At 40.7% G+C, this 21,133-nt stretch overlaps 1 protein-coding gene across 1 annotated transcript in view; it reads right to left on the bottom strand.

Moving 5' to 3' along the window:
* Positions 1-21,133, bottom strand: part of LOC117791238 (nucleolysin TIAR) — an 88,242-nt gene that overhangs the window by 8,713 nt on the left and 58,396 nt on the right. The window contains exon 3 of the mRNA XM_034630938.1: positions 2,683-2,758. Within this exon, the coding sequence (XP_034486829.1) occupies positions 2,683-2,758 (76 nt within the window). The remainder of the gene's footprint in view (positions 1-2,682; positions 2,759-21,133) is intronic.

The raw sequence follows: 21,133 nt of genomic DNA, 5'->3' as shown, positions 1-21,133 counted from the left end.
CGTGACAATGGCAATGACAACAACGACAACAACAGCAGCAATAACAACAAGTAGATTGACAACAACAACTGAAACAGATGATAATAATGCAACAATGAACTGTCGAAGCATTTGATGAAAAGAACGCAAGTTGCATGCTCCCAACGGTGGCATCGTGTGGCTGCAACATTAACATGGCGGGCAACAGTGTGACAGGTGGGGTAAAGGGCATTACATTTTGTTCGTTGCACACATTGTCAAATTTTGCTGGCAACTTTTAAATATAATTCAAGCATAAGCGCATTATGCGAGCGAGTAAGAGAAAGAGACTCAACAGACTTTGACTTTAACAAGACTGAGCATGAGAAATTTATAATAAAGCATAGATAGTTGTGAGCCAGTGTACGTTCTGTCCACTTAAGATGCAACGAACATGCCTTGAATTATTGCTCATACGCAGCGTGTTACGCGTTTGCCGCACTGCCGCTCAATAATATGTTAATGCGTGTTATGTGTGCGACAATAACTGATGCCGCCAGCAATGGCAGCCATTAGCATTTATGTGGAGAGCACTCCTCCAAGCTCAAGGAGCAGGAGCAGCAGCAGGAGCAACAGGAAGAGATGACAGGCAGCCACTGTCTCCTGCATCGACATGTTTATTGCGCTTAATGTTTGCGGGAATTTGTTGGCATCTTTTTTCATTTTTCTTTTGTTGTTGTTGTTATTGTTGTTGTGATTTATGATGCTAATGACACGCAGACAGCCGAGACAGTGTCCTCACGTCTCCTGCGCCACATCAGCTTCATCCTTAGCCTCGTCTGTTGCTGCTCCTGTGCTGATGGTTATTAAATTATGGCAATTTGTGTACATCGTCAGCGTTTGGCAAACACTTGCTGGTGTTTATTTAAAGCATGTTGCCAAACAATTTACGCTAAATATTTGAAGGCTGCTCGCCTTCTTCTTCTTGCTTGCTTTAGTCCTGTGCTCAGTTTCAGTTTCAGTTTCATATTATGCAAAGCTGGGCGATTGGCAAAATATTCATGCGCAGGCGGAAGTGCTGAATGAAGAAAATGTTTCTTCCTTTTCCGTTTGCAGTTGCAATCGAAATGCACTCACACACACACACACACACACATGTGGAGCGTGTGTGTGTGAGCAGTAAGCCATTCGAAAAATAACTTTTCAATTTCCGCAAAACCACAGAAAATATATAAACTTTGCACAAAAATTTAATAAAACTTTTCGCATAAATAAAATTTGCATTAAATCAGCTGCAAGCGACGGCAGGCAGTGGGGTGGGGGGTGAAAAGGGGGTGAGGGGTGTGCCGACGGCTTAGTGCGCTGCATATGAGTCTCTGTGTGTGTGTGTGTGTGTGTGTGTGTCTGTTTGTGTGCAAAACTCATGTCGAGAAACTTAATTTGAAATATTTGAGTTTGCTATTTGGAGCGCGTTTGTTTTTCTTTCATTTGCCTTTGCAATGCATCGAAACTAATCGAGAAAGTTCGAAAATTTGTCGCCTGCAACCCCAACCCCAACTCCAACCCCCATACCCAATCCGCTCTCCTTAGAATCCTCCTCCAATTCCCTAAAGCATCGATGCAACATAAAAAGTTAACTAGTTAGTGCTGGCGATGCTTTTGACACGTCAGTCGCAAACCGAATTGCGTATACGCCGCATTGCACTCAAATTCGCTGTAATTCAACAGCAAAAACAACAACATTTGCCAAGAGCTTAGACTTACAGCTTCAGCTTAACCATTTGAATGACAGCATCTGTTTGAGGGCGTGGTAAGGGGTAGGGGAAGGGCAAGGGAGGGCGGGTGCGGTTCATGGCTCATGTCTAAGTGTCAGGGATTATGTTATATTTACACACTCAGTTGCTAGCTGTCACACAACTCTTTCCCTCTCTCTCTCTTCTGCATCTCTGTAATTCTCTTTTGAGCTGGCAAAATATTGATATTAGCATTAATATTTAATTAACAATTTTCAATGTTTGCTGCTTAATTGACTTATATGGCCTTTGGCTTTAATATCAACTGCCTGTCTATCTGCCTGGCTGAGCTTGAGCTTTGATTTGACTTTGATTTTAGCTTTGATTTTAGCAACATCTCTGTCTTTATCTCTTCGTCTGTCTGTTTGTCTTTGGCTTAGCTTGCGCATTTTTTCTACTCGACTGACTGACACGCATTGCGTTTTGGCAGTTGCCTTTGATCCCCGACTACGTTCCACACACATTTAAGCGTCAACTTTCGGCTTTCAGGAATTTTCTACCTATTAAGCACATGAAATTCAATCACAACTGACAAAAACCCACAAACCTTTAAAGCCACACACACTTATGCTGCGATTTAGTGTGAGTTATTTGTACCCTTATCACTTGTGGTTTAAACATATCGAATATGATGTGTAAATGTTTTCAGTTCTTTTTTAACAAGACCGTGAGATTTGTTGCAGCTGCTTTCAATTGTGAGTTCTTGGCTATCGAAAAAGTGACGATTTATAGAAATTTTGATTTGATTTTATTATTTTTTCAGTTTGAATTTGTTTTGACAATGTCTCATCAATTAAGTTTAAGTCTTGTAGAGTTGTTCTTTGATGTAAATGCTTAATAGTATCAGTTACAAATGTTAATTACTGACTTTGTCTCACTCTCCTCTATACAACACATTTCTCAGCTTTGATTTAGTTCTGTGTAAACTCACCGATTTCTTGACAAAGCTGACGAATCCATATCCCTTTGATTTCAGTGTCTGCGGATCGCGCACAACTCGACAGTCTCTGCAAATGACAGATAAAAGGGAAAACAATTTATAATTGTTATATTTTAATTAAGTTTGTGTTTAATACTGCAAGTGCCACACAATTAAAACCAAGGCAATCGACTTAATTTATTTAAGCAATTTAAAATTATCTCTTAATGTTGATAAAACTAAGTTGACCCAAAACACACACACACACACAAACGATTCAAGGAGCAGAAGCTGAGGAAAATCCCATAAAATGAAGACTGAAGCAAATGTCGAAAGTCGAATGCGAAAGAGCTGAAAGTCGAATACATGTCCTTTGCCAAAAGAAGAAAAAAAAAAGAAAAAAAAAAATATAATAAAACGAATAAAAATAGAAAAGAATTGCATGTGCAGAAATATGAAGCGAATAAAAAAAGTGTCGGGGAATGGGATTTCTATATAAACGTGTAGATGGAAAAGCTATCTGAATTGTAAAAGCTGCTCCTTAAGAACGACAGCAAGCAGCTTATGCGCTGGGCGTGGCAACTGAAAAGGATTTTCCAGCTGCAAATACCACACAAAGTGTTAGACCACGTGTGGGACGTTTGGCTTCAATCTGCAGTTCGTCGGCAAAGGGAAGAGGGGAGAGGGCAGAGAAAGAGGTTGGAGCGAGGGGAGAGGGCTTTAAATATGTGCCCGTCTTGCTAAAGCCACGAAGAAATATTTTGCGCTAGCCACTGATGAGTGTGTGGTATGTGTGTGTGTGTGTGTTTGTGTGTGTGTTTGTGTGAATCTGGCCTTAACCACAACACCAACACCAACACTAACAACACCAACTCGAGCTGGCAACCCGCATGTCGACCGCGGCATTTAAAAAAGGCCAACTTGATTGTAAATCACGATAAAAGTCAATTTTTAATAAGAGTTTTAGTTTAACCCAAGCTAAGCCCACACCTACCCTTCTCCCAGCCCTCAGCTACCCTATTCCTACTCAAAAAAATGAAAAAAAAAAATAAGTGTAGAAGTATTTTAATGGCCTTTGGCGTTGACTTTGGCTTTTAAGCTTCAAGGTTGCAATTTATGGCGTTGACCAACAGTGAAATTGCATTGCTGCAGCGCAAAGGGGTGCAGTAATCGATACTCACATAAATATTGGGCAAAAAGCATATTTAATTAAACTTTAATATTTATTAGCTACCAAAGGAATTTGGCTGCAATTGCTTCGGGCCATGAAATTGGGCCTGGGCCTGGGATTGCCAAATGTTATTGGGAATGGGTTTGAGATTGCGTTTGGGTTTGGTCTTGTCTGCTTGCCACACAAACAAACAAATGAACACGATATGAAAACACACAGACACACACGCACACACACACATGTCTGTTAGCAGTGCTCAGAGAAATATTGCAGGCTCCCTTTTGACTGGAGTTTGATTATACCAACAAATTAAACGCCATGCAAATGTATGCAAGCCCATGCTGCCAGTGTGTGTGTGTGCGTGTGTATGTGTGAATGTGCTTGTGTGTGTGTGCCTTTCCACAAGAGCAACCCCCAACTTGATCATATTTCACAATCGATAAGCATCAGTTCATATTTTCATAAAATTTTTGTTTGAATATTTCAACATGCAGCAGACACAACAACAACAACAACAACAACAGCCACAACTTGCAACATGCATATGTATGTATGTGAGAGAGGCAAACAAATACGGCAATGTTGGTAAGTACTCGCTTGAGCATCGTGTTGCAATAATATGTTTGAACATTTAACATAAAACAAACATAACCTTTGGCAATGCTCAAGAAATAAATCCAAATGTCGAGTCTCCTGCTCTATATATAAATACAAATACATATGTATGTATTTATATGTGTGTGTGTGTGGGGGTGTGTGTGTGTGGTTGCCACTTCGCTTCAATGACTCTCAAACTGTTGCCATAGTTGTTATCATGCACGAAAAACTCAAAAATTTGACTACGTCTACGACTACGGCAACAACTGTGGCAATTTATCCGCTGACGTTTACTTATGCAGCAGTCAACTGGAGTGTGTGGCAAGGGTTACGTGTCGAGGGTGCTCACACACACACACACACACTGACTGCAGACTGTGTTTGCCCAAAGAATTGAGCAGTGATGTTGGCTGGTGGCAAAAGCAAATGCAAACGCAGACCAGAAACCTGCATGTCTTATTGAAAGGATAAATTTATGTGCATAAGCAGTGTGTGTGTGTGTGTGTGTGTGTGTGTTGTATATGCAGCTCAGGCCAATCAATATCTTTTTTACAAATATTGGCAAAAGTTTTTTTTGCGTTTGCTTCTACTTTGGCTTCAGCTTTGGGTTTAGCTTTAGCTTTGCTTTGGCTGCAGCTTGAAAATAAATTTTCCAAAAATATTTTCGTATCTTAAGTGCATAAAACTATAAACGTTAAACAAAATATTTCACACACACACACACACGCACACTCAGACACAAATATACACATAGAGAAATGCGGTTATTTAGACTACATATTTTGGCTTTATTCCCAAACCTTTGGCTCAGGCTTCGAGTAGCTTTTGGCCTCGACTCTCGAGGGGGCAACTTCTCATGCTTCTCATGGCTCTCTCAGTATCTCGGAGACTCTTCTGTGTATCTTCTGGGCGCGTTGAGCGCATTAGTTGGGGGCGGTGTGGGGATTGAGGGGGATTTGGGGCATAAGGGTTGTCGCTATTTTGGCTTTAACAATTGGTTTATGCTAACAATGCCCCCATGTCTATATATCCCACTCTTTCTCTCTCTCTCTTTCACTCTCTCTTGCTCTGTCTCTGTCTGTATTGTGCGGCATGTGCGGTTGAATTTCTTTTGTGTTTGAATTAAAATTGCATAGATGATTTATAGAGAAATTCGAGATCGTGCTGATGCCGATGCAGTTTGGCTTCGACTTTGGCTCGAGTAAATAAGATGAAAACTTATGCATGAGATTTTGTGCAACGGCAAATGCAATTGCCAATTGTGGAGTGAAAAGAAGTTATCACTGTTAAGCCCTGTTTGCTCTACTCCAGCATGGACATAACAAATAAATTGGCAAAGAGTGCAGCTCGTAACTCTTCTGGCCCAGCTCTTATCGCTCGAGTCAATATTTATTTTGAGCAACTAAACTATCATTAGAAATGCTCTATAAATAAAGCACACAACGCAACACAACGCAACACAAGACGGAAAGGCATATCATTGAGAGCTGGTCTAAGCTAAACCAGCAATTTGCAATTTCCTGGCCACTTAAAGCACTTTATCGATACTTCATCGCACTCACATAACAGTCGTCTCTCTTTTGTATAGACATACATATAATTTTCAGCTCGTCTGCCATATATTGGCAATGCAGAAGTCGCAGAGAGGGTGCAGAGGGGGTGCAGTGGTATATAGAGGAGCTGCCTGCATGCTAAACACATCAGCAGTAAACACAAATTACTCAGCATTTGCAAACAAATGTAAACCGATAATATCGCGAGCTCAGGACCCACAGAGAGATGCGGGAGGAGCAGAAGAAGGGCAGTTGGAGAGGAAAAGGGCAGACGGAAGCAACTGCAAAGTCAAAATCCATCACTAAGTCAATGAATTGTGGCTGTACTTCAATTTCCTTTGGCCAAATTTGTTATTGCAATGCCACAGACATGTATCAAACATCCCCTTCCCTACCCTAACCTCCCTTACAGTCAGCATCCATCTTTCAGTATCAGCAGCAACGTCATCATCATCATCATCATTGCAATCATCATGAGCATTCTCGTTTGAAATTTTGGAAATATTTTCTGGCCATGTTTGCATATTGGGCCATTGACTGCGACTTTTCTATGAATTTTTACCAAATTTGCCAGCGAATTTTTTATGCGATTTTCTCATTGCTCTCATCCCTTCCCCGCATCCCTCTATTCGTATTTCTCTCTGGCATTTTATTGGCCTGCTCAATGATTTCCGTTAGCTCGCTGTGTTGGGGCGGTAGCAGGGGGCGTGGCTGCTGTTACTTCGATCACTCAAATACAGTTGTAAATTCAAATGAAATGCAAGTGGGCGCATTGTTTGATTGCTTGCGATTCCGTGAGCGTGAGGAGAGAGAAAGTGTTTGCTTGATTTCTGCTTAGCCAAATATTTAAAGTGGATTTTCTTAGCATTTTATGAGCATTTCGCAGCGACTGCGTTCGATTATCTCAATTGAATTCTATTTGATATGCCGTCCAACTCTTGCCCCAACAATGCAGTAATAAATTCTCAACTTTTGAATTGGCTTAACGCAAACTTAAAGTTGAATTAAAAATTTGCAAAAGTCACACTAAACAGTGCAGGGGATTCTATGCGATGGGGTAGTGGAAAAAGGGGGTGGGTTGGGGGCAGTGGGCGTGTCACGTGCCAGCTACGTCGTCGTCTATGCAACATTTATTTACACTAACATGGTTAACTCGCATTGAGACAATTTCATGCTCATCTGCATAAAATCAATTCCATTTTGGAGACAATTTGAAGATTGGAATACAAATTTCGAATTATCAACGTGGGACACGGCAAAGAACTCAACGCAGTCTACTCTCTTTCACTCTCTTTCTGGCCAAAGTAAATGGTTAAAGCCAGCGATCGCAATCAGCATTGAACCGGCCAATGGGGCAAGGAAATAGAGATGAGTATTGAGTTAAAAAGACCGTTACAAGGGATGGGCTGGCAGGAGGGTGGAGGGTGCTTGACTTGTGCGATGTCTGCCCCTTCTACTCCCCTTGGGTAGTTGCCACGTTTTTCATTCCGTTCAAGCATTTACGCCATAGACACTGGTCGGCATGAAGCAAACGCCAACGTCATGCATACGTAATGCGGTTGGGGACGACAGCGACGCAGCAGCAACCAGAGGGTGAGAAGGAGAAAGGAGCAGGAGAAAGGAGAACAGAGAAGGAGCAGCAGAAAGGAGAAAGGAGCAGGAGAAAGGAGAAGGAGCAACAGAAGCAGCTGCTTTACTAATTCCAGTCTCTCTCTCCCTTACTCTCTCTCTCTCTTTCTGTCTCTGTGTATGTTTTGGCATAACGGCTGTATTGGTGTGCGCAGTGCAGCGGCAAATTATGTGGTGTGTGATTTGCCACAGACATTTCAACCAGTCTCCTAGCCTCCCAATCTCCCAGTCTCCCAGACTCCATCAGCCTCAAAGTTTAGTTGCAACACATTTACTTCTGCTTTTGCGCTCGAAGACACATTTTGAAGACACGACCACGAACTGAGACGATATTTTAGCGCCAAAGCGTCAAAGAGTCGAGGGCAAAAACCAAATAAAATCAAAGAGAAGCAAAGAAAAGAAAACTCTCAAAGATGAAACAAACAAAAAAATGCATGGAAATGAATTTGCATGCAACTCGTTAAGCTCGTGTGGTGGCGCCTCATCCCTTTGGCCCAACTCCAACCCCAACCCCCTTCCCAACCCCATTCACATTCCCAGCCCCTTCCCTTCAACTGACACTCGCACACTTATAAAAAACCATATCGATTTTGCAGTAAATAAAACATTCAAAGATTGAAGTTGCCGCTTTTGAGCTTAGCCGAATGGTGTGTGGCCTCTTTTTTTATGGAGTGCGCCGACAGTCAGCGGTGGTTCCACCTACCGCTAACCCTCTCCTTTTCTTTCCCTTCCCTTCCCCTCCTTCTTCTCCTCATCCGTCTCCGGTGGTGTTTGGTTTGCCTCGATGGCGCTTCCTTTTATGGCTTCCGCATTTTTACAGCAACAGCAGCAGCAGCTGTTGGCGGGTTGGCTGGCTTTAGGGATTGAGAGGGGTGAGGGGTACTGCCAAATTGTAAATATTTTTGTCGGCCACGTAGCGGCGCAGGAGAAAATATTGCATTTTTCGTTTGGCATAATAAACGATGTGCCAAAAAACCACCAAAACCTCGAAACAAAATGCAAAAAAAAGTCAAGCAAGTGGTTACTACTGAAGCAGGCTTAACTGCGAAACACCCTGTAAAAATAACACGTATTCGTACATTGATACAAGCTTTTCCCTGTTAAGTAATCTACATATGTATTTATTTTATAGAGACTACGTTTAAGGGTACATAATGAATCTTTTAACAAAAATTGCCTTACAATAATTTGACTAGATAGCATCTGATCGAAAAGTGCAGGGTATGCCAATAATACCAACATCCGCACCACATGTTCAAATGAATGAATGACTGAATGTGAAGCTTGAGAATTGTGGTAAGTTCCAGTTGAAAGTTCACTTTAATCGAGGCTTATTAAAGCTTAAAATAGGCGTATTCTAAAAATCATAAATGAGTTTTACCTAAGCACAACAGAAGATCATTAAGATTTATTTTCTTTTTATGAAATATATAAATTAAATTTTAGTATAATCATGAGTGAGCTTAGCTGATCCCGAAAGTTTTTTAATAAAAATATTACAGATATACAAATTAATTTGCAGCTCAGTTCTTTTTCAGTCGAAATCTGAAACTTCTCAGTTTTGTTACCACAACAAGTTTTTATTTAAGGTCAACGCTAAATGAAACCATTTTCTTTTTCCAAACAATTATGTATTATGGGCTGTGCTCAGTGAGGCCCACTGAATTTGCAGTATTTATTCAATTTATAACTGTCAACTTTTCGGACTCTTTGCAAAAGCCATCAGCTAAAATCGCCAAAAACGGTCAACCAACTGTCACACATGGCCAAAATGACGCCGACGTTGGCAAAAAAAAAAGGGAACAAGCGAAAAAAAAACTGGTAAAAATCAAATTAAAATGGCGCCGCTGCCATTTAGCAGACACAAACGTCTCACACACACACACACACACACACACACATACACACACACACACACACACACAAACAAATCTCGAGAATTGCGTGTATGTGTGTGTGTATTAGTGTGTGTTATGCAAAAGTTACTCGATAAATTACGATTTTGCCTTTGGCATTGATTTGGCATGAATTATAGAACAAAGCGTGAATCGACTTATGTGGTAATACTATATATCAAGAAATGTGAGATATTTATATTTAATTTTAGATAAATGTGTACATCTATCTATAGATATTTAAGTAAACTATCTGATTCTCTGATCAGTCTTATGCTTTAATATATAAATTTCCATTAAATGCTGGCAGCCGCTGGCGTTGCTGAAAACGTTGAAATAAGTGCATTTTAGTCTGGCTAGTGGCTAGGGTGGTTCAAGGTGGTTTGAGTGGATTTTATTTATAACGCAACAACCGCATACCCCTCCTTTTTTGAGGGCAGCCACAGCTACTGCTGGCCACGCCCGGACACACGTCAATAAAACTGCTTCAAACTGTCCACATTGAAGCTAAAGCCAGAGCTGGAAGTAGGAGCAGGATCTAGGGGCTGGAAAATGGGACATGGGAGATGGGAGATGGGAGCTGAAGCTGATGCGATGTGTGGCCTGGCGATAAGGCTACTTTAACGCTGTCCCCGTTTTGTGCATGATACCGACTACGAGGTGGATCGGCCCCTTTCGTGTTTTAGTCAATGACTGAATGGTGTACGGTCTATCCAGGCGATAGGGGCAGAAGGGAGGTGAATGGAGAGTGGAGAGTGGAGGGGGGAGAGACGGGATGGCCATGGCGTTGCATGGCGTTTCAAACATGCAAATTGCTTGCGGTTCGCTTCGGTTTTTCGCTTTCAATGAGTGCCCCGCTTACAGTTTACTCGACTTTTATTTTGTACCACACACACACATACACACAAACACACACGCAAATACACAAGCACAAAGTCATGTGTCTGTGTGTGTGAGTATATGCAAAATGCAACAACAAAACATCCATTTAGATTAATTAGTTTTTAAGCGAAACAAGCGCATTGGGTGGCTGCCTGGTTTTGGGATAGTTTGAGTAGTTTGGCTGGTTTTGGGTGGTTGGCTGACCAACCCACTGCACTGTCGTTGCTCTCTAAAATGTTTCTTGTGGCTACTTTAACGGCCATTGCGCTCAAATCTCTGCCTAGATGGCCCCGAAAAACAACACAATCTTCGAGTTGCGTGCTCATAAAAAAATCAACAACAGCAGTAGCTGCCACACACACACACACACACACACACACACACATACAGAATAATAAAAGTGAATTACTCGTTTTGTATCTTTATGTGGGCACAGCAAGTTAAGACTCACTTTCTGCTCGACTACACTTGGGCAACTTTGTTTGTCCAAATCTGAGGCAGCAGTTTGAAGTTGCCACTTGCCACTTGCCACTCGCCAGTTGCCACCTGTCGACCCACTGCAAAATGGCGCTTAATGATGCCAGAGATGAGCGACCGCAGCAGCAGCAGCAGACGGAGCAGCCGGATCGCAGTGTATGTCAATGGACTTTGCTCCGCTTCGTTGGCAGTTGTCGACCTGGCCATCTACATAACTAACTAAGCGTGCCATGTTGCAGTCGTCGTCGTCGTCGTCGTCGACTTTGGGTGTTAAACTTGTGTCGTACATGGACTGCACACCACATTGCAACGTAGAATGAATGGCTACGGCAAAAAAGTAGAGCCAAAAAACTAGTGAAATAAACTTTGCTCGAAAGTTTGTTTATTACGCGCCGACAACCGACAAAGAAGTGAGTAGCTTTCACTATGAAGCACTGGGCAAGAGATAAGGAAAAGGATCGAAGGGAGGATGTAAGGATATGGAGGGCAGACAGACAGGCTTATGGAGTCGCCGTTCTGTGCTGAAAATTCATCATATTTTTAGCAGTTTATGCGGCAGTTTGCTGCCTATGCCACGTCAGAGGCAGAGGCAGAGGCAGAGTCTGGATTCTGTTTGGAGTTCCTTTTGTGCAGCTGCTTCAGCTAAAGTTCTTTGTTATATCCTGTAGCAAGTGAAGATGACTTAAAAGAGTATGTCTGTTACAATTGAAAGGCGATATCATTGAAATTCAAAGAAATAAACTGAGTACAGGGTATTTATTAGTCGAGCAGTGTTTGCAATTTTACTTAAGCCGACGTCACTCTATTAAAAACTTGTAACAACTTGGCTTGTTATCCCTTTTTTGGCACAATCTTCCCAAAACAAAGGGAAGCTCTGCAGACACGGCGTATACGTAATTTGATTTCCATGCCATATTGCAACGCCTATAGTTTTATTGATAGATGAGCACGTCCAGCAATTAAAACTACGAATAGGACACAATTCGTATATTTCTTTCCTTTTAGGCATTTTCACATTGCCGGCAAAAGTTTGATTGCTTCGCGTTGGACTCGAGGATGAGACGGAAGCTGGCTCAAAGTTTTGCCTTTAAACTAAAAAACTGGAAGCCGTCGTGTTCAGTGTCGTGTCCGGCAAGAACCCAGATAAAGCAGAAGCAGCAGCAGAACCAGAAGAAGAGAGAGAGAGAGAAAAAAGATACATTTTACTGCATCATTAAGGATAAGCATCAAAATGGCTTTGAATTTGTTTGTAGCCATTCTGCGCTTTGTGCGAAAGTCGCCTGAGATAAGTGCAGCGGTGGCAGCTACGACAAAGGACCAAAAGGCAATAAAAATAAAAATAAAGCTTTGTGCTTTAAATCCCGGCTACGAGTGCTACGATTATAATGCTTGAATTTGTGGCAATCGCATGGAGACACAGATGTGGCAGCCAGATAACTACAACAGCAACTTGCCTTAAATTGGGGGCATTACTCGGCCGCCACTTCAATTGTTGCATCATGCATTAAACGAAGTCAGCCCAACTAATTAGGAAATAATTTACAGCGTCAAGTGAAACCCTGAACAGTTGCATGCCACACAAAGTGTTAAAGAGGATGGAGAGAAAAAAGTGCAACAAGCAGTTGCCACCTTCTGCATCGGATTCGGGTTCATGTTCAGTTTTAGTTTCAGTTTCAGTTTCATTTTCAGTTTCAGTTTGAGTTCGCATTTGGAATGTGCAAGGATGCGCTATGTGAAATCCTAGCGAAATCCTTAGAAATGTTTTATTAGCCCTACCTACGCTTGAATAAGCTAGCTTAGCGGAAGCTATCGGATTTTATGCTTCTGACTTTTGCAACGTCGAGAGGCGACCCGGAATGGAGTCGGACCCACAAGTCAGGTCTGTGTCTGGGACTGGAACTGGGATTGAGGCCAAAAGCCAGCAGCTGAAGGCATCGAGTTGCATTCGTTTTTGCGGTCCGTCCGTCTGTCCGTCGGTCCGTCTGTTTGTCCGGCTGTCGACGCTGCTGGTCAGTCTGTTCAGTCTGTTCATCGTTGCTTAAGCTCTGTGTATTTCAGATGCTTTTCAGCATTTCTTTTGCAGCTTTTCTCGTATTGTTTTCTCTCCTCGCATACAATGTGCACCTTTTTTGGCGCTGATTATCTGCACGTGGCTGGCATCTTTGGCTGGGGTCGAAAATCGCCAATGCAGCTGCCCCAACCGGGCTTATTGTCTAATGAACGAGTGCAGCTGTCAAGCGGATTCAGTTTCAGCTTCGAATTCAGCATCAGCTTCAGCTTCATTCATTAACAGCAGCTGGGAGAGATGTCGGCTTAGATGAAGCTGGAATCTGAAAGCTGTTGAATCATTTCATATCCAATGTTTTGTGATTTGAGCACACACAAACGTCGAACGCCAACTTTGAGTATTTGTGGCGCATTCTCTTGGTCTATAATTTTGTGGCAAGCATTTTGTATTGGTAAAATATTTATGTTATACTTTCAATCGCATTCCTAGCTTTCAGGCATCCTCAGCTCAGAGTTCGTTGCCGGAGTTTGGCAGCAATTTTTGGTATTTTGTATTTATGGGAATTTTCAATGCTTGGGGCTTCCACTTGGGCTTTAGCTACAGCTTCAGCTTGAACTGTAATTTTAGCCCCACACACACACATACACACACATCCTGCTGGCTTCCTGCATGGAGGACAGCCTGTTAATCCAGCAACAACAATGCCAACTGCAAAGCTCCCGAGCTCCAAGCTTCAATTCCCTCTATGTGCTCAGGTTAGAAGTATTGAACATTTTTTTATTGAAGCACAATATATGAATGTGCCGACAGGCTAAAGCCTTTCCCCCGTCGCTTCTCGCTCCTCGCTCCTGGCAGCCTGCAGTCAGTATCATAGACAAAACCGTATGTATTTCATAAATTTAGAGTGTGTGTTCACACGAAAGCAAAACACACTCTCGAATCACATTCCAAATGCAACAACGATGATTTGTTCATCCTCGAACTCTACTCCCACTTCCACTCCCACTTCCACTTCCACTTCACCTCTCTTACTCCTTCTCGTACTGCCTGCAGATAGAAATATTTCAGATTCCCAACAGATGTTAGCACTCGTTTGTAAGCAGATTTTCTGAAATATTCACATACGATGATACGAGTACTTGTACACTGATTTACATAAAACGCGTTCTCGGAAAGAAATGTGGGAATTTCCGCTTGTTATTTTTATAATATTTTAATAATTTATCTAAGGTTTGTTATTGTTTTTCATTTCGTCTGCTGCGAAGCATCAATTATTCAATAATAGCAAACACAATCAGTGTTTTTGAACTCTAGTTACTTTTCCAGCTTCTTCTTTATCCTCTGCTTCTTCACGGACATGCTCATCCCTCACCGCAGACACTTGGTAAATCTCAATCAAGAGACTTCCTTCTGTTGTTTTGCTTTGTTTGTGTGTTTGTTTGTTTGTTTTTTTAAACAACATGAAGGCACAACATTTACAGGAATGTAACTTCCGTTTGCCATAATTGATGATTCTCCACTACAGTACAAACACACAGCTATAGATACAGATGCACACTCACACACGAAACAAATATATTGATTCTACTTATTTTCTTGTGGATATTGATAAACAAAAGACTGGATTAAATTGCATTGTAGTCAAGTGCAATTATTTGATAAGATGATGGAATAGTTCAAATAACACTCTCGTATATCTACTTGGTAGCTTTTTTATTAGCAGAGAAATAATAACAAAATATGTATATCAATTATATTCCGTATATTTGGTATGTATCCGTGTGGAGATGGCTGAATTGAAAATTCTATCAATTAAGTAATAAATTGGAATTTTTTACTCTTAAAAGTGCAATTCATACTCTGTGTGGTATTTATAAAAATAAATAAGATCGAATCGTCAACTGTAGATTTCGTATTAGTATTTTAATTACTGGTTTAAATAGTAGCTTAATTAAACAATGTTTATCAAATATGTCTGTCTGCATTGGACTTTTTTTCAATTTTTAATTTCAATTAATTTTATAATCATCTCATAATCATCTCATACTTTATTCTGCTTTTCGACTAGAATCGGAAGTAGCTACTTTATAGCCTAAATACCCTATAAATATACCAAAGCCATTACTTGTATAGCACAAAGCAAACACTTTCGTTCGGCATATTTCAGGATGTATATGAATTTCGAGATACAAATATGATTTTGGGGCTTCGATTTGGGGTTGGTGATGGGGTTGATTGACTGACTGCTTTGTTCGTATTCGTGTCGTGTCGTGTCGAGTGAACGAAGACATAAACTTCATTATATTCATACACGTATTAAACGTCATCGATACTCAGGAAACGGAGGTAAAACAAAGCAGAGACGAAAGTGAAGATGAAGAGAAGCTGTGCGTGTCGCTTGTGTTTGCCTGCCAGACCATTAAAAAAGAAAAGATAGAAGAGAAAGTATCTATCATCTGACGGTTTCTCCTCCTCTCGTAGGGAATACAATGCGATTGGGAATGCGACGTGCGTTGGCGCTTTGGCCATTTGTCAAGCTGACGATTGCTGGCAATCAGAGCCAAATATTGACAAATTTGTGAGCTCCTCAGTCTCGAGTCTCGTGTCTCTTGTCTCGTGTCTCGTGTCTCAGACTCGTGTTTGAGTCGAAGTCTCCCTTTTGACTGCTGTCAAAAGAATCTGTCATATTGGTGCTATAGAAATTAAATTGGCTTAGGCCATATTAAAGCCAAGTTAAATTAATAAATTTTCCAGCATATTTTTTATCATTAAAGAAATGCACAAATTTAGCCAAAGGCAACAAAATAAAATACAAGAAATAAGAATAGAAAAATTTCTACCAATTTCGAGGTTTGTCATAAAAAATTGAAAATGTCAAAAACAAGTTGGGCATTGCCTATCAGTGTATGTGTATGTGTGTGTGTGTGTGTTAAAGCTATAGGTTTGTGTGTGTGTATGTGTGTGTTTGGTTGTGTGTTATGTTGTATTGTCGCACAAAACGTAGAAATAAACATTGAGTGTGTGCTTGTTGTATGTTTGCCTATGCTGATGTTTATGTGTGCGTGCTGTTGTGTGTGTGTGTGTGTGTTTGTGTGTGAGCTTGGCCATTGTCGGCATGTAGCTGACATCATTGATTGATTTAGCTGTCAATTGCATAATCACTCAAGCGTTATTGTTCAACTGCTCAGTCGGCGCCTGCTTGCCCCACCTATGGCACGCCCCTTTCCCACAGCCACCCCCCTCCGCCCAAACGCCAACTGATGGGAAGCTGACACTGCCACAGCCACTGACATTGCCCCTGACTTGGCCTGGCTAAATCAGTGGGCGGTTGAGTGCAGATATGTACGTTGTATGCTCTGTCCACGTGTGTGTGGCAAATAAACCAGCTGCCGAGTGTCAGGCAATTGTCAGCAGGCTGTTGTTGTTGTTGTTGTTGCTGTTGTTGTTGTTGTTATAGTTGTAGCTGCAAACCGCAACAGCGTCAGCTGTCGGTGAGATTGTTACACAGACAGTGAAAGTTTCAGGCACAGATACAACCAGGACCATTGCCAGTCATGTGTGTGTGTGTGTGTGCTGTGTGTGTGCTGTGTGTGTGTGTGTGTGCTGTGTTTGTGTACTATGTGCCTTGCATATTGGTAACAGCAATTGATGTGGCAACAAATTAACATGCCGCAAATGGAAGTAATGGCCAAGTGTTAATTGTTGTGTGAGTGCCCGAGTCACACATACACTCACACACGCACACACGCACACACACACTCACACATTCATACTGTTAAGCACATGCTTATTGTCATGTCTGCCAATGCAGTTTAATAATGACGTCATTGAAAATTGATTCAATTTGTGGACAGACAGACAGACAGACAGACAGACAGACGAGTTTAACTCGCTCCCAAAAATAAACAGAATATTCTCGTAACATAAAAGAAAATATATAATAAATCACCTTTTGGTTCTTGATCGTTGTTGTAGTAGCTATAAATAGGGCCTTTCTTATGCGTATTGTTGACACAGCTCGGTAAAAAATGGACATGTCAATGTCCTATATATGTCAACAGGATAACAGCAAAAAAAGTGAGTTTGGTCAAAAGAAATGAAATGAAACCGAACAAAAGTTCAAATCAACAAAAGACCAAAAATGTCAATGTTAAGCAACAATTGTGAATAGAAGCAAGAGCTGCTGAAAAATGTGAATTTTATCTTCATGTTCAGATACTTATTTTTTGATGAAATTGTATACGGAATTTGTAACGGAGCTTATAATTAAATATTTGACATATCCTTAGAAATTTTCCGAATTTAATTTTAGTATATGTTGCAGTTTGGTAGTACTATTTATATGAAATCTCGATTAAATATCAGAATTCCAAAATGAAAAACATATTTTTTTTTTCGATTTTATGCAATGAAATTAAGAAGAATAGTTTGTCTCTATATTTTCAATTTACGAGTAGAAACATCCCTAATTACTCTAAAAATAATCAATATCAATTGCCGTTGAATTAATTTGCAAGTGGAGAGCAGAATTCAGAATACAGGAATGCCTAAAAGTCATCCATTTTCTTTTAATTTGTTTGTTTATTTCAATTCATTTCGCATTCGAGTGCTGTCCATGTTGAATAACTTAAGAGTTACAAACTATTTCCTTCTTGGAGAATCAGCAGGCAACTCTTGGCATGGCCAAGGCCACTGCATTTTGACTGTTTTGGCGTGTCAACAACGGATATCCGCTAAACTTGGCCAGTAAATGGGTATAGTGGGTGCTATAAATCTTCAGCCAAGTCAGAATGGAAAGCGAGCAACAGGACGTCAACTCAAGGCTACTCCAGACATTCTTAAACGTCTTGCAACAGCAACAACAAACAACAACAACAAACAACTGCAATAACAACAAACAACTCGAGCGAAATTGCAGTGTCATAAAAGTTTTGGACGTTTTTTATTCCCTTTTTGGCCAGAGAAGAGACTTAAAGGTCGTTTGATTTCTCTTAGTTGCTTTTAAGATGGTTTTTCTTTTGTATATTGCTTCGATTTGACGGATTTGAAGGAGTGTTGAGTGTTGTGTGTTGTGACTGTTGTGTGTTGTGAGTGACGGAATTGCCTAACCAGCTGGCATTTGAATGCCCCAACGTTTAGTGTTAAATGTGTGGCACATTCGTATTGCAGCATTCAACAGGGAACACTCTTGCCACGTTGATTTTTAACTGCCAAACGCATGCTAAACAAATTTCGACTTGAATCGCGAAAAACAGGCTGCAGCTGCTGTGAGGGGAAAGCGGGCTTGTTAACTGCAATTGTAGCCAATTGTAGAGCGAGAGTGAGAAAGAAACAGAGTGTGAGAGAGAGAGAGACGTTGCTGCAATTGCATGTCAGCGACATGTTTGCACTTGACAATTCATTTCATTGTTTGTAGATTGCATTTGTCGCCCCAGCCGCAGCCCCTGTCAACCCCCCCACAGTGCCCCCCTCTCTCTATTAGACACCCTGCAGTGCACAGAGGGTGTGTTTGTTGCTGTTGTTGTATTGCTGGGTTACTCCGAAAATTGCATTCTCGGCACGCGATGGGCGCATTTCACTTGCCCGACAAGCACAAAACGCTCGAGTTTATTTCTCAGCTGCCTTTTGCTACCTTTTTCATGTTATTCCATTTCTGTTTTTCTTTTCTAATTTTTTGGTGCCATAGGAAAATGCAATTTTCTTGGCACTTTTGCCGAAAACTTGCTGCTCCTTAAACTGCATACATGTGTGTGTGTGTGTGTGTGTGTGTGTGTGTGTGTGTGTTTGGTATTGCAGTATGCACGTGGTCAACAGGTTATCCTGTGTCCGCCTGTGAGTCCTGGCTGCACCTTGGCTGCTATTGCCTCTGTCTCAGCTCCTCTCTCTCTCTCTTTGTCCCTCTCTGTCTGCCATTGCCTCTGCCTCCTCAGACTACCTGCCTCCTGCATTTGTTTCCGCTTTTGTACCTTTTTGGCATTTGGTTTTCTTTGGTCTTTGGGTTTTCCTTTGCCTTTTTGTGCATTCTCTCTTATATATATGCTTTTATTTTTTTTTATTTTTGCTTTCTTTTCTTGTTTTGTTGCTGCACTTTGCGGTTTTCTCATTTATTTGGTGCAACAACGACGGCAGCAAACCTTCAACATATTGCCATTGCCTGCAGCGGGCGTTGTTGCCATTGTTGTTGGTGTTGTTAGTGTTGTTGGTGCTGTTGCCGCAGGAAATGACTTCAATTTGCTGTTAACAAGTTTAAAATTTCGAAATTGCTACGGAAATACACAACATGATTTCGACCTGAGCATTGGCGCACATAATTACTCAAGAGGTGTTGTCCTGCCACATGACTTGGTTTGACATTGCTAAAAGGAAGCAGAACAACTTGAACTTCAATTCCTGAAGATGACTTCATCGCATTTAACTTGGATACGATTCAAGCAAAAGGCAAAAAAGGCGACAAGTTTAGCTTTTCTCCTCTTTCTCTGTCTTTCTGTCCCTCCTTCTCTTTCAGTTGCTCAGCTTACAGCTTGGACAAACACATCTCATCCGCTTTACGGTATAACAAAGAGCACTCTGACCCTCTTTTATGCGGATGCCTAACAGCTGTTGCAAGATGCCAATGAACTGCTACTACTTCCATTCTGCCACTCTGCCACTCTGCCACATTGTGTTGCTGCCACCTAACGCTGTGTCTCAATGTTTTCTACAGCTGCGCTAAAGTTGGAAAATAAATTTAATGCCATTTGGCAAAGTTCTTTACTCAACTCGACTGTTTTATTCATACGAGTACGAGTATGCCATGTCCTTCCTTTTGGGTTTATAAATGTGAGTACGTATACGTGATATGCCTAAGCTACGTCTCTCCGTCTTTCTGTCTGTCTGCGATAAATCAACAATTAATCAAACATCATCTGGCCGCCGGCAGTTGGCAGCTGTCTTGACATTGGTGACAACGCCGCAACCCGAGATATGCCCAGTTTTCCTATACTATAAGTATACTTGTATGCTGGCTATATTTCATGCAGAAAGGTGACTTTCAAGCTTGAATACAATTTGAGTTTGTGTGTGAGCCAACTTCAACAGCTGTGAAAAACAGCTTTGTTGCATTTTGTTATCTATGCTCCAGAAATCCCTAACGAATTTGTCAGCGGTAAGGTTAGGCCCGAGTTTTATCTGTGACTTCACAGCTTAAACCTGACTTTTAAGTTTCTCTTGGCGTGGAAATATAAAAATTTTGACTTGTAAAGTTCCTAGGTCAGTGGTTTGACCAACTTCAAGCATTCATAACTTTGTCAAAACTCAACCAATTTTCAAGCGAAAGATCATTTTGATAATTGTTTGTCCTCTTTATTCATTTTGCATTCAAATCTTTTTAATTTCTTAAAAAAAATTGTAACCCTCTAGATCTGGATTTCAATTTTATAACCAAAGGGTCCCCCCTTTGAAATTTTGAAAATTGAAAATTTTAAATCTCAAGTTTTCACTTTTAATCAACTCCTTATATCGTAATTTGTGTAAAGCAACACTTTAAATTTGATTTTGAGGCCTTTCATTATTTTGTAAAAAATCATGCCAAATTGGACAAAAATTTTGACTTGTAAAGTTGCTAGATCCATGGTTTGACCAACTTCAAGCATTCATAACTTTGTCAAAACTAAACCAATTTTCAAGCGGAAGATCATTTTGATCAAGGTTTGGCCTCTTTATTCATTCTGCATTCAAATCTTATTAATTTCTTAACAATAAAATTATATCCCCCTAGATCTGTGTTTCATTTTTAATGCAAAATAAATTAAATATTTGAAAATATTAAAAGTATAAAAGTAGAACATTTTTCTTAATTCATGACAATGTTGATATTTGAGAAAAAAAGAAATACTGTTACTCATTCGAGATAATTACATGAACTAAAATTTCATTTCTTAAATTTGCGATTGTTTAGTATTCAATGCGGTTTTTCGAAAGTAATTTACTTGTTTGAACTCATGTCAATTATGTAATGTTGCGGGAATCGTTCTTGTAATGAGCTTTTCTCGAAAGTCATTGAAGACGATGGTGTGAAATCAAATTAAATTTGCTAATTATACAGAAAGAGCTTTGCTTACGCAAATGTCACCTTGTTAGGGACTGGGAAGCAGCATGGAAAAGGGAATGAAAATGGATAAGGAATTGAAAATGAGCTGTCGTTTGATTCAGTCTTCAGAGTTGCAGCACTCGGCAAATTGTTGAGGCTTTTATTAAATTTGATGTGGTTTGT

Source organism: Drosophila innubila (assembly GCF_004354385.1).
Source record: "Drosophila innubila isolate TH190305 chromosome 3R unlocalized genomic scaffold, UK_Dinn_1.0 2_E_3R, whole genome shotgun sequence".
Classification (NCBI taxonomy): Eukaryota; Metazoa; Arthropoda; class Insecta; order Diptera; family Drosophilidae; genus Drosophila; species Drosophila innubila.
This window is presented reverse-complemented; position numbering and strand designations above follow the sequence as displayed.